This window comes from Chelmon rostratus, chromosome 2 (assembly GCF_017976325.1).
Source record: "Chelmon rostratus isolate fCheRos1 chromosome 2, fCheRos1.pri, whole genome shotgun sequence".
Classification (NCBI taxonomy): Eukaryota; Metazoa; Chordata; class Actinopteri; order Chaetodontiformes; family Chaetodontidae; genus Chelmon; species Chelmon rostratus.
Genome location: NC_055659.1, coordinates 14,546,317 through 14,559,832, shown reverse-complemented (window position 1 = coordinate 14,559,832; position 13,516 = coordinate 14,546,317). Strand labels below are relative to the sequence as shown.

General features: G+C 40.3%; 1 protein-coding gene across 1 annotated transcript in view; it reads right to left on the bottom strand.

Annotated features, from left to right (window-relative positions):
- The window catches only part of LOC121615800 (testis-expressed protein 264 homolog), a 32,178-nt gene that overhangs the window by 17,048 nt on the left and 1,614 nt on the right, over positions 1 to 13,516 (bottom strand). The window contains exon 2 of the mRNA XM_041950242.1: positions 7,583 to 7,804. Within this exon, the coding sequence (XP_041806176.1) occupies positions 7,583 to 7,804 (222 nt within the window). The remainder of the gene's footprint in view (positions 1 to 7,582; positions 7,805 to 13,516) is intronic.

Below are 13,516 nucleotides of genomic sequence, written 5' to 3'. Positions count from 1 at the left end.
ACGCTGAAAGTTCCACTTTCAGAGTTTTTGAAGTCAGAAAATCTGAAACAGTGACATTTAGGTCGAACCTGCCATTTGCCCGCAGTGTGTCAGCTCTTTTTTTTTTAGATTCTTCTGTAAACCACTTAAATGTGTGGATCAAGGGGCGCTGTAGAGCCAACATTAGCACTTAGTGGCAACACAGAACGTGTAATTCAGTGGACGGCACATTTGACATTTGACTGCTTCCAGTAGCCAGCGTGTTAATGACAGTAATCTGTAAAATTATGGAGGATAGCACTCCATCAGACGTATACGACCCTCCTCTCCAGAGCAATTTACTTTCTCTCACTTTCTTTGCACTTACTTCTCTAACCAGATCCAATGAACCCCCCATGTTGCTGCTGTATTTCTTCCCCTCTCACACCGTTATTTTGAATGTCAAAACAGCAGAAGTACAATAGTGTTTCCTCAATAGTACTACAGTCTTTTCAGACATTTTCTAAGAGTCTTATTGCTTCACATAGAGGAGGAGATGATGGAACATAGTATCTCTACAGCCCCTTTATACTCTACATTTCATTTCAAAGCCCCAAGGGGAAACAAAGCAGTTCAAAGGGGCTGAGGGCATAATGAGTGACAATAGTCGCTGCCAGTACGAACAATCCAGGTGTCACTCAAGCAACAACACTCTTTACACAGACTTATTCAGCCCTGACAAATGAACACAGACTGTTTGAAAGCCACTGAGCTGAATAAAGCAGTTAAGTCCTAAGCCTCTTTGTTATCTTTCCCATTTTCTTTAGTTGGCCCACTGAGGTCCCAAACCCCTGCACCTTGGTTAGGTGGCCCCACCCTGTTGTCGGACTCATACTTGAATGGTTCAAAATTGCCTCTTGGATTGCTTTTCAGAAAATCCCTCAAGAGGACACTGGAGCAAATTCATTTAATTTGCATGTCTATCTCCACAAAAGACACAACCAAATAGTTAGAATATTGTAGCCGACACGAGGGAATGAGCATGTGTGTATGTAGTAATGCAATATGTAGTCCTAATAGAGCTTCTAAAGCTGAGGCTGTTTTTGAATTCAAGAAATACAACCAGTAGTTCATATATTTCTAAAGATCTGAAGGTATTACTGGTGTGATTCTGAGGGATCTGGGTTATTGGAGTCCTACTAAAGTCAGCAGCTAACAAGATATATGTGTTGTCGTATCTCATTTTGAGGAAGTTAAGCCAAGAGACTACAGCCACAATAGTTGTTATTCACAGGGCTACCCCAGTCATTTTCTTTAACATATTTCACTGTATCAGCACTGCAAACTACAGGACAAACCAAGCAAATTCTAATAATACACAATCACAGACTAATACCATCAAAGCAGACAGCATACATCTTTTAAGCATTTACTCGATCCGCACACCCTAAGTGATTGACAAGATGGCCACTGGCACAAAACAATTTGTCCCATATCTAAAAATAACTACCCCTCTTACATTGTACTCACACCCTGCTGCCTGATCTTGATTCAGAGCGACAGTGCAACAGAAGATAAAGTTTAAATCAGATCAATCATATGTAGATGTGACATTTAACACCAACAGTAGATTCCCAGCTGCTGGAGGATGAAAGTCATGTTTGAACATTTTGACGGGCAAACTCCACAGAGCCTCCTGTGGGAAGAGTCAGCTCGCAGGGTCGTGATGCAACATGACTTGATTTATCAACTTTATCAACCAGCCCACTGCTTTTGTAAATTCATATAATTAAATGGTGAAAAATAAGAATGACATATCAGAGATATTGGTTTCATTAAATTTTATTAAAACTACATTTTTTTTCATCATTATCAGAGGAAATAACACCTGCTAGTAGAATGTCTGAGGTCTTAAACTTAGAAAAAGGGGTTATAAGTGTTCACTCCCACTGTTATTGCATAAAGCGTCATTACGCTGCTTCTTTCCTTTTTAACACTCACTTTATTCCCATATTTTAACTCATCGGTTACTGTTATCATAATGTAAGAAACAGGCATGAGAACAAACTAGTTTGTTCTTTAAAAGTAACTGCAGTACTTACTGTTGTCTTGTGATATGAATTTTAAAGATTTTTAAGAAATTATGATATTCTGGGTACGCCAAGCTTCACTGATCATGAACCAGAAAATGATAATTGGGCCTAATTAGTGAAAATAGCATCATCATTATAATCAATAGCAAATAGAGTTATGAATAGATTCATAATGTTTATCATTGGATAGCTCTATGAATCACATTATTATAATAATTCTGTTTATGAGCAATATGAATTGTATATTCAGATGTTTAGACATTAATTTCACATTTGAATCATGTTGAATTTTGTATACAAATCCTTTGCATCTTCTATTTGCATTTTAATTAACGCTAGCGTGCAACTTATTGGAAAAAGAAACGGGTTCAAATTAAGAAAAAACTTGTCAGTCAAAGAAAGATGCTACAGCATTTGGACATTGTCAAAGGTTCCTGTCTGACAGAGGCTGACGGAAGGTTGCAATTTTATAGACAGATATGAATGACAATAAAAGTTGACAGTTTACTAATAAATCATCCCAGCAACATGGCTCGATCCCTGCACCTCATTAGTGTCATGAATTACAACTGAAACAAGTACAACTTCTGAATGCTTGACTACAACTCAAACAGTTCTGCACGAAAACCATCCTGAGGGACTGAATTGAATCTCAGTTTCTCCTCTACATGAAGCCTAACCCTACCAATGGGAATAAATTACGTTTGGATGCATAGGTCCAAAGTTCCAAACCCACAGAATTTCAATTACACCAAGCAGCATATGACACTGCCTGCATTATTTTGTCCAGCGTATAAACCCCACGACCTTTTCCGACCTTTCTGAATGTACGTCACCGTTAGCTAAAAGTCTGCATGTTTAACAGGCCCTGCGGACTCGCATCTGTGCACTCCTTTGGATCACTCTCATGTAGATGACACTAATAAGAATTGTGAGAGGCAGCGGGTCATGGCCCCAAAATGAGGCTTAATTTTCCATAGTGCTGAGGAAGACTTTATGAACACTTTACCATGAGTGTCAGCTGCTAAAAAAAGGCCATTCCTAAGGAACAAAGGAAAACTTCCTTTATATTCAGCCCAGAACCTCTGTGCTGGCAAGAACCTTTGGTGCCCTCAAGCGAACAAATGTTCCATCGTCTGCCTTTCACAAACCTTTAGATCGCTGTGAATGTCAGCAATATTATCCTCCCACCCCAGTCCCGAATCCAGTCTCAAGGCCTGGCAACCGCGCTCGAATCAAATCTCAAGATGCCAAGGTGTCTGTGATGTGGCCCGCCACCAAAAAGCCAAGGCACTGAAGAAAAACACTGGGGCCGATCGATGGTCTGACTAGGCAAATATCAGGCTCGACCATGGGGCAACGACTCAAAGTGTCTGACAGACAGAAATCATTCTGCCATGACAAGCCAGGCATGCTAAATGCTGATGAGCTTCTTTGAAAAGGTCTCACCGCTTGGGACATTCAAAGTGTCAGCCATCAACAGCATGCTTTATTCATTAAAAGAAACACATTTAGGAACTGGGTGTTCTGTCGGGCTCCTTCTGTCAAATATTTTAGTTTAAACATTGTTGAATTTTCTGTAAACTATTTATAATCAAGTCAAGTGTTGCAGTGTTTCAGAATGTGTTTACTCAAATATGACTAAAATCATTTACGATCCATCTCTACAACTGCTGCTTCAAACTCCTTTCAGCAATTTTAGGTTAACTTACTCTTCAACTGCTTTCAGCACAAATGTTTACGTAAACCTGCAGTGCACAACTTTTGTCTCCCCCTTCTGGCATTGAGAGTAATTACACAAATACTGTTGACATGATGCCATAGACTCTACCACACATTGTTACTGACAAGCCAATCAATGCTGGCTGACATAAAACACACCACTACCGCTGCGCCAGCACGGTAATGTGGCCACAGACTCCAGATTACAAACTGGTATTTACCTGGTGGTGATAAGTTCAACATTGTGTGAAGTGGTTTGGCAAGGGCCTGAAGTAACGGACATTAAATTATATGTACAACTCCCACACTCCAGCTTTAAAATGACTTCAGGAGTTTCAAAGACACTTCAGTATCCATGGAGACCTGAACTCCTTTCAGTCCTTCACATTAACCAACACTTAAACTCCCTTTCATGCTCAATATTTCAACCTCTTCCGACACAATGTCTGTGAAAATTCAGTCATCCAGTTCATGGTTATCCAAGGAGGGCTCAATCAAGGGCGGCTGGATTTGGTTGTAGAGACTTGAAAATGTTTCACCTCTTATCCAAGGGGCTTCTTCAGTTCTAACTGGTGGGGAGACTCAGGTATTTAAGCTCTGTGGGGTCGTTATCAAGGTCACTGAAACCACTTCGTCGTTAGTGCTCCTGACTTCCACTGACACTTCAACTACCTTTAGTTATTGCCATATAGGCTCTAAATACTCAATATTAGACACTGTAACTGGTTCAAATGTTTTGACAGAGGTTGCATGCACATTTTCTTCAGAAAAGTTTAGTTTTTATTTTAATTTCAGAAATGAAATGTGGTTAAGGTAATAAATGTGGCTGTTTTAAATCCTCTAACATCTTTTGATGTCTGAGGAAAAGCCAGGATTTGCTTGACAGTACACATTTTGGCTGTCACTCTTTGAACACTGATACGTGAATATATTCAGTAATATTTTTAGGATTCAATTCTCAGCCTTCAGTGGGCAATGCTGCCTCCTATAGAAGCGCAGGTTATCTATGTAAAGGTCCATTCTGTATGAATACTGTGATGCAAGAGAATGAATATCCAGGAGGTAACACGGTATTGGATATTGCAAGATGTAAGAACTGAATTTCACTCACACATTTTCCCTACAAAACATACTCGAGTGTTGCATAGTGGTTTGACACCACAGGGGGGATAACATCATGCCTGCAGAACTGATATTCAAGGTCGAACAGCTGCGTTTAAATAACTACATGGCTGTCTTAAAATAAAATACCACAGTACAATATCACTTTCCAAATGTACTGTAGAAGTCTGTCAGGAAAGAAAGAGCTCACAGCTGCAAACTCCACCTGCAATGACCAGCTGTCCATCTTGAGTTACACCCAAACATGTCATTCATGTCGCTTACATTTTAAATAAAAGGGATTTCCAGGCTTCTAAAGAGAACCACACTGCTTCAAATAAAAAGGTCTCACTTGGGTTCATGGCTGTGGCTAAAATGTGTTGCGTAATGGCTGAAGTCCCAGACCCATGAACCCCTAAATCGTTTTTTCTCTTCATCTAAGGCCTATCTATCCACTTAATTACATGAAAAGACAAACATTTCAGCGGTATCCAGCAGACAAAAAGACAGACAGACAGACGACTTGTATATAATCTTGAAAACATTCTGCCTTCCTCCAGAACAGATCAATATGGATATGGGCATTTATGAGTAGGACTTTTTCACTCGTTGCACATCAATAATAGCTGGAGGGGAAATAATGGATGAGGACAGAAAGCCACCCACATGAGACATTATAGGCAGAGCCAACAATGGTTGCTGTAATTAACACATTTATTGTAGACCCTATGGAGTTTATCCAGCACTAAGGCAGTGTGATACAACAGCCTGCAGCAAATTCATCCTTCATTGAGTTTATGAAGTTCAGTTTGGTTCAACCTGTTTCAGAGAGCTGTAGATTAAACTTTGTGGTCATTTTGAATGCCAGTCATGGCGCTGTTGGATTTTATCACATTGTACTGAGAGGTGTTTCAAATATCTTGCCAACCCCAATTATATAAACACTGCTGTGGTCTCTAAAGGTTAGAAACTGCAGCACCATTTATATAATCCAAGATGACCATAAGCTTGAATCAACAATTCTCTAACGCAGTTTCAACAACATTATGACTTCCTTTAAAGCACAGTTTATTTCAGGACTGCAGCATTTGTTGTTATATGTACCTAATAAACTGAATATAGCTGGAGATACCATATACTTTAATTCAATGTATCAATAAAAGAGAAAGTCACCAGTGCGTCAAAGGCCATTAAATTGTAGAAGCTATTATTTTTTCATCTGATTCAACAAGTATGTGACAGATTTTATGTGAGGGACCATTAATTTTATTATACTATCCAGAGCTACACCACTCCAACTAACTACAGGCGGTAAGTGTTGAGACTACACAGTAAATTATACATAGCAAGTGCAGAAACAAAGATCAGAAGAAGATTTAATGTTGTTGGTGAAGGAAACTGATGTCCAGTTTGATGGCTCTGCCTGCTGACCTTTCAGACAGGCTAAGTGCCACTGGAGCGGAGCCAGACTTAAACAGCGTCCAAGCAGATGGCAGGGCCAGCCAGACAGGACACACAAACACATTCCTCTAGCAGAAGCAGAGTGATTGAGACAACCTGTGGTGCTGCCACCTGCTTTAGCGCACAGCATAATTAAACCCCGTCCGCCAAACTCTCTGCTCGTCACAATGACTCACTTTCCCAGCATCCCTCGAGCAGCACTCGGTGAGAACATTTATCATAAAATGCTTAAAGGAGCTCAAATTGGTCTCTTTCGTTCTTCTCCATTGTCTTCCAAGTTCTCGTGTCAACATCTCCTTTTCTCCCATAAATCTCTTCCTGCTGTACTACTAAACACACACCTCCCAACCCTCCAGGGGGATGCCGCAAAGAAGGTGAGAGGGAGCGTACAGAAACGATTTGACGTGCCCAGCTTTTCACTAAATTCAACTTTGTGCTGCCTAAAAACAGACGTGCATGTGACGATCATGGGGTTAGATATCGATCACTTACTTGCTACAGCTTGACGCATACCCACCTTAGAGTTAACAATGATTCATTCTATCACACAAACGCCCGCATTTCCGTTTACACATTTCAATTCCTGTTTTCCTACCACTAAAATAAGCACACAGCCAGTGGCTCACAATGGTTATTTATTGCACTTGTTTTCAATATGATATATCATTTAAAAATAACATTAGATATTTTGTAGATGGTCATGAACCGAGTGACAATAGAAAACAATGAAAGCCCACTATCCATATCTGCAAGCTGTGTTCTGTGAAGAATTTAATGATGCTTTGTGTGCTCAATGTGCAGCCAAGACACTTTGTAAAAACAAGGAGGTCCAGGGCAAAATATGTGATGGGCTTAAGGCTGATGTTGATGATGCTCGGTATGTGAAGATGTGGTTGCTTAACTGTGATGCACAGGGATTATTTTCTGTCTCCTGTACATTTAGATTGCAAAAAGCAATTAAGGCGCTTTTCACATAAACACCTGGGCTTGAACACACAGATGCATAAAAAACATGTGCACATGCATGAGTCAGCGTGTGTTCAAGTGCACTTTATTTCCTGTTTTATGGTTATCGCTTGTCTCTGCATGTCTCATATTTTCCTGGATGGAACATTTGCATTATCTTTAATTTGAATAAACAATTCACTGGTCATTTTACAAAAATCTTTACATAAGATTGTATGTAGTGACGTACAAAATTCAACTGATTGTGACTGGCAGAAAAAGAGGCCAAAAGGCTGTAATACCTTAATGTAGTGCCCTAGCCGTGGGTAAACTCTTCTGACTGCCAGAAGGATGGAGAAGAACGTCCTGTGGGGGAACGAGGTAGTGACCGCGTGTGTGACTTCTGGAAAGGAGAAGACATTAAAGCCTGATGTCTCATAGCGCTTTAGAAGCTCCTCATCGGCCTCGTTTTCTCCCTCGCACAGAATGCTGCCCACAGCGTAGCGGCATTGTGGTCCTGGCACCTAGAAAGAACGATCAAATGAACAACGAGAGATTGATAAGAGAGACCATATAAGCAAGATAGACTGGTGGATGCTTTAGACAGACAGACAGATAGATAGATAGAAATACAATACACTTGACCTTTCCCTTTTTACCCTCATTATAGTGATTCCAAATGCAATAATTATATAGAGCCTCCAACATGAAAACATCACCACTGACAGATTAATGCTCTCAAGCAGAAAATGCTATGTGGCTATTTCAGAACAACTCCTAATGCTTGCTAATGTTTTTTGTGCAGGAACTGATTGCACAAAAAACACTGCACAGTACATCACCTTTCCTCATGTCAGTCAATCTCCCTGAAAGAAGGGGAAAAAACCCTGACATGCCACCTACCGTCAACATTTCCAAAGTGTCCGAGGACTCATGACTCATCAACAGTAGGGTGTAATGTTAGCAAAAAAAGAAAAGAAAAAAAAAGATCTTCTCAGATGTCAGCCAGGTGCCAAATTTAAAGAGAAAATATGCTCATCAGTCAGAGCTACAATTGGAGCATTTGGCAGCTAAGCAATTATAGCTCCTTCCTCCATTCTGAGCATCCTGCTGGCCATTAAAAACAAAGAAAAGAGAGACACTCTTCACAAATGAATACTCCTGGGACATCCAAGACTTTCTCCCCACTGTGCTGAGCTGAGCACCACTGAAGGCTCATGTAATAAATAAGCTGGAATGGTCCACTTTGTTCATAAATCTACCAATGCTGCGCTTCGAGCACAGCCAGTGTGTCTGAGAATGCCTATTTTCTCCTCTGCTCCTCAACACGCAAGGCCAGTCATGGGTAGAATTTCGCCATGCACACTCGACTAAGCTCATTTTTTAAAGTTTCAAACACCCGGAAATACTGCAAGAAGTGAGAAATCAGCATATATTTCTAATCTTACATTCATGTGGTATCAGCTGAACGACAGATGATACTGTTTCAACTATTACTATGAACATAGTGTAATAATCAACTTACATCTAAAGTAGACCAATGGTAATTTCGTGAATGTGAATAATTTTCTGATGATCTGAGTCAGTTCTTCAACGCACAGTATGTCACTATGTCCAAAGACATCGTTTAATGGATTATGGGAGTTGTTGTCATTGTTTAACATCTGCCATTGAGCAGCACAAACAGTAGTAAACAATTGAGTGGCTAGTTAGCTAGTTCAGCCAGAATCATCTGGTGTTTCCCATGTTTCCCTGAGTTATAGCTATTAAAGCGGGTAAAGAGGATATGACACCACTGACAGGTGACCAAATAAAACGCACCATTACATTGAAAACTACAGATTTCTCTGAAACTGAACATTGTTGGAAACACCTGGTCTGGATAATCTGAGTACACAACAAAATATAGAACATAGGCCTGGATGTTGTTTGGCATTTTATGCCAAAATGTGACATATTGTGCCTTTAATCTGATTGTACATGCAATCAATAGCTTTACTAGACATTGTGACCATATTACAGATTCATCTTCAGGGCAGAGCTGCAACAATTAATCAATTAGTGGATTGACAGAAAACTGCAGCTTTTTTCATAATGAATTAATTGTGCAAGCTTTTTTTAAACCAGCAAATGGCAAAACCTTTCTAGTTGTTGCTTCTCCAGTGTTTTTCTCTGTTTTATATAATTCTAATCTGAATATCTTTGGGTTTTGGACTGTGGGTCTACTTTTTAGAGACAAAACAATTTCTTGATTAATTGAGAAAATGTCATGCATATAATGAAGTCATCATTAGCTGTAGCCCTACTTCTGATTTTTTTGCAAAAGGATCTGACATTAATCATGTTTGTAATAAGGGAGCAATATTCTAGGGGCTATATTTGGTGATTTTTGTGATGTACTGTCAAGTTTCCAGCTCTATTCCCAGGTAAAGAATTTTCAGTTTGAGTCAAGTTGTGAGGAAATAAATACTGCATTCAGTCTGACTTCAGACCCGTTTCCAAGCCTATATTAGGTGCACTGTTTTCTCTTGCCATTTTGCTTATTTTCAACCCACGATAGGAAGCAGCTCTGTAAAAACTGTTTTAGTGTAAGTTAGTATACTTTTTTGGATGCTTACTTTCCTGCTATGTGTTGGCACTGTTGTCAAGCATGATGCAACAAACACAACTCCTGGTTGTACACATGATATTTTGGGGATGACAGATAAACAGCGCCTTGTTTGACCAGTAAGTCTCTTACCGTACTGCTTTGGATGCTCAGTGGAGATTATGAGGGCAGTCACAAGAGAGAAAAACAGACGATCTGCATCAAATGTCCACAATCCCTAAATAAACACCTACTCACCACTCCAAATCAATGATAGCGACTGTCGCTACAGTCCAAAGGAAAGTTTTCAGTGGAGCTGGCAAAACTAAAAGACAACACATCAATCACTTTGCTAAATACAAAACATATTGATCCAAAACATCCAGTTAATGGCTTCAGTGGGCTTATTGTAAGAAGCACAAGTACATCTGCGACTTTCCACATGAGGATTTTTTGACACTTTGGATGTTTTCGGGGCTCACAGTGGGACGTCTGAGCCGAGCGGATTTATTAATCATCAACAGGGCTCCATGTAGGGAGTCCAGAACAAAGAACCAACGCCAAAAGCACAAGCCTCTGTCCACAAGCTTTGTTTTGCCTCTCTGCACTCATCAAGACACACGAGTGCTGTCTTTTGATGTTTCTTCAATACAGTGACAGCTCATCTGAGCCGAAAAGTTTCCGAAATTCCACTGAAGGAACCATGTCTCCGTGTCTCCTTTGACTCCGGCAACAGGGTGAGAAAGGCAAACTATCTCCACCAGCATACAAAGTATTTTCCACTCAGATTCAGTGAGACTTGCATTTTAAATGTTTTACTATGACTTTCTGAAAGGACAAATATTAGAGAGATTTTCTACAATTTCATCATTCATTTCTGATACACATTTCCTGAACGGCTCCCCCTCCCACAGCTGCCATGCCCGGAGATTTCATCATATTGTGACCCAAACATGGGTCCCTGAGATTGGGCGGACACACGTGTCGTCTCACCACCATTCCACTTGTCATCCAGCTTTTTATTTGGACAGTCTATGTCTCAAGGACTGCAAACTCTGACCCTGATTGCTTACTCTGAATATCAAGTTTGACAGAGAACTACATGATCCACCCCTGTTTCCTCCCTCTGGCGTTTGTCAAAGTTGGATGCAGAGGGGGAGGAGAGGAGGAAAGGAGAGATGCAGGGTAGAGGTGAAGTGGGCACACTGGGTCAGAAACCCCCTGGCTTTGAAACTGTGAAGAGGCTGGTGGAGGAGAAGGGGCCACAGAATGTGTGTTAGCCATTTGAAGGAACAGACAGAGCTGCTCCAGCCATGTATCCATGGCAACCATCTCAGGACCAACTTAAGTCCTTGTTGAGGTCTTTTGTTTCTCCAGAGGAAGTGATTAAAGGAGGTAAAAGTGAGAAAAGCGAGAACAGAGGATGAGACTGACACTTATCCTCTGTCAGCTGCACTTTTGAAAATCTTTCTCACTGCGAATATCAATGGACAGTGTCTCACCATTTAGACACCAAAGAAAACCAGTTCTCCCATCTGAGAGCACTCTCTGGGGCTCCTGACGCTGGGACTGAATGGCATCGGACACTAATGAGCTGAGATCATTACGCCAATTATTTGAACTTAGATCAGGACTTGGCTGTGACTGCGCAGAGGAACTAGGACCCACTGCTAGACTAATTGCCGGCTTGGGAAAAAGAGGATGAGCATAACAAAAGGGTTTTGAAGCGGAGCTGGGAAGAGTCCGTCACTGAACTCTGGTTACATTCCATCAGGTTGTTGTGCATCAGGCTGCAGCAGGTTTAAACTGTGCTACTTAAGTTAATACTGATGAAAGCCAGCTCTGAAAATGGTTGATATCGTCATATTTCAGAGACAGAGAATAATTTCAAATATTATAGATGAGTGAAAGAGGTAAGGTAACAGTATAGTTGACTTTGTGCCTCAATACTGATAGTTGACATGGGAAGAAAGAATTACTTATAGTGGCCAAGAAACACACTGATTGGTTATTTCACTGAGCTAGAGCTGCATGTACACATACATACCGTCATTTAAATGGTTAATAAATTGTTGATTTTCTGTCGATCCGCAGGCGATTTGAGGGGTTGTTTAGTTGAATGTTAGTCAAGTCTGCCTGACTCATTGATCCTTCATCTGACTGAGGTTTGTGCAAGCTAGAATCTATGGCTCCAACCACGGCTCTGAAATAACAGTAGCCTAACTGTGCTGTGTATTGATAAATCCATGGTGCTGTCCGTGGTGCTGAAGCAGACAGATTTATAATTGCGCCTTTTTCTCTCAGTTCCGCCTTTCTGTCAGTTTCATCTTGGATCTATAACATTCTCAGAACTATATACTGTAAATACTCATTGCTATACCGCATTGTAGCCAATATATCATCGTCAAGGGATTAGGGTTAGGGGTTAGATGAGGGCAATCTGTCCTTCTATAAATGAACATACCACCAAGTGCTGTCTATCAAATAACTGCTTGATCGACTCTTTTATTATAGGATTATAAGATAAACCTTCATTGGTCCCCAGCCCGTAAATTCAGTTGTTACAACAGCACAACAAACACACAGATAAAAGAATGTACGGATAAAAGTACAGATAAATATAGAAAGTAAAAGAAAGTAATAAAAGAGGAGAGTCAACAAGTCTATGTACACAGCAAACACCAGAATACATGATTAAGTATGGTCACCTAGTTTTCATCTTCATTAACATGAAGATGTAACAGAAGTATAATATAGAATATAAAGTAAGTCAGTGCAACATGTGGCATATTATGAAGTTATTAAAAATATGAATTATTTAATTGGATTGTTATCATGATATTACAATATGCAAGATATGTTCATGCTTTATAATCTCATGTATGTCCCACTTCTACACTACATTCTATTATCAAAGTGTTTCCATACCATCTAGCAGCAGTTTGCTGTAAGTATGACAGCTACATACAGTGTACTGCATTCAATATTAGCTTATGCTACGGCAGATGCACATTTCTAAAGATCAAATCTGTCCGGCCCCTGTTTCCCCCCCTTGCTAACTGAACCTCCAGACCCTCCACAGTGCATCAAACTGTACTGCTTAATAATTTCAAAGTGCTGCTCCTTGTTTCATTCCTTTTTATTCTGTTTGGCATATTGCAAAAACAGGTCATGCTGGATTGCTTTAAAATGTGGGGACCTGCACCACATGCTTTTGGAGACCCCAGAGAGTGTGCAAGATTAGGTATCAGAAAAACAGACCCAGCAGATATTATTTCCTGCTGCTTATAGACACTGAGATTTTGGGAAGGGTGAGCTCACACAGGGAATGGTTGGGAAAGTAGGAAAACATCTCACAGAGAGACTCAACTTGCTAATTGTGTTTTTAGCAGCATTGGTGTGGCAGTAAAAGAGATCAAAAGAGCGTTAGTCACAGTGTGATAAGTTTTCCCATTTTCACTCTTGATCTTTATGGAACTCTACGCTAAGAAACAATAACATGATAATATACGTCATTATTATTTTCACGGCAACAATTTTAGTGGAATTTAAGTACCCCATTTTATTTCCCAATGGCCTTGAACAGTACACTATACTGTCACAGCTCAGGTCCTCTCAGATAGCGCAACAACAATGCCAACGTAACTCT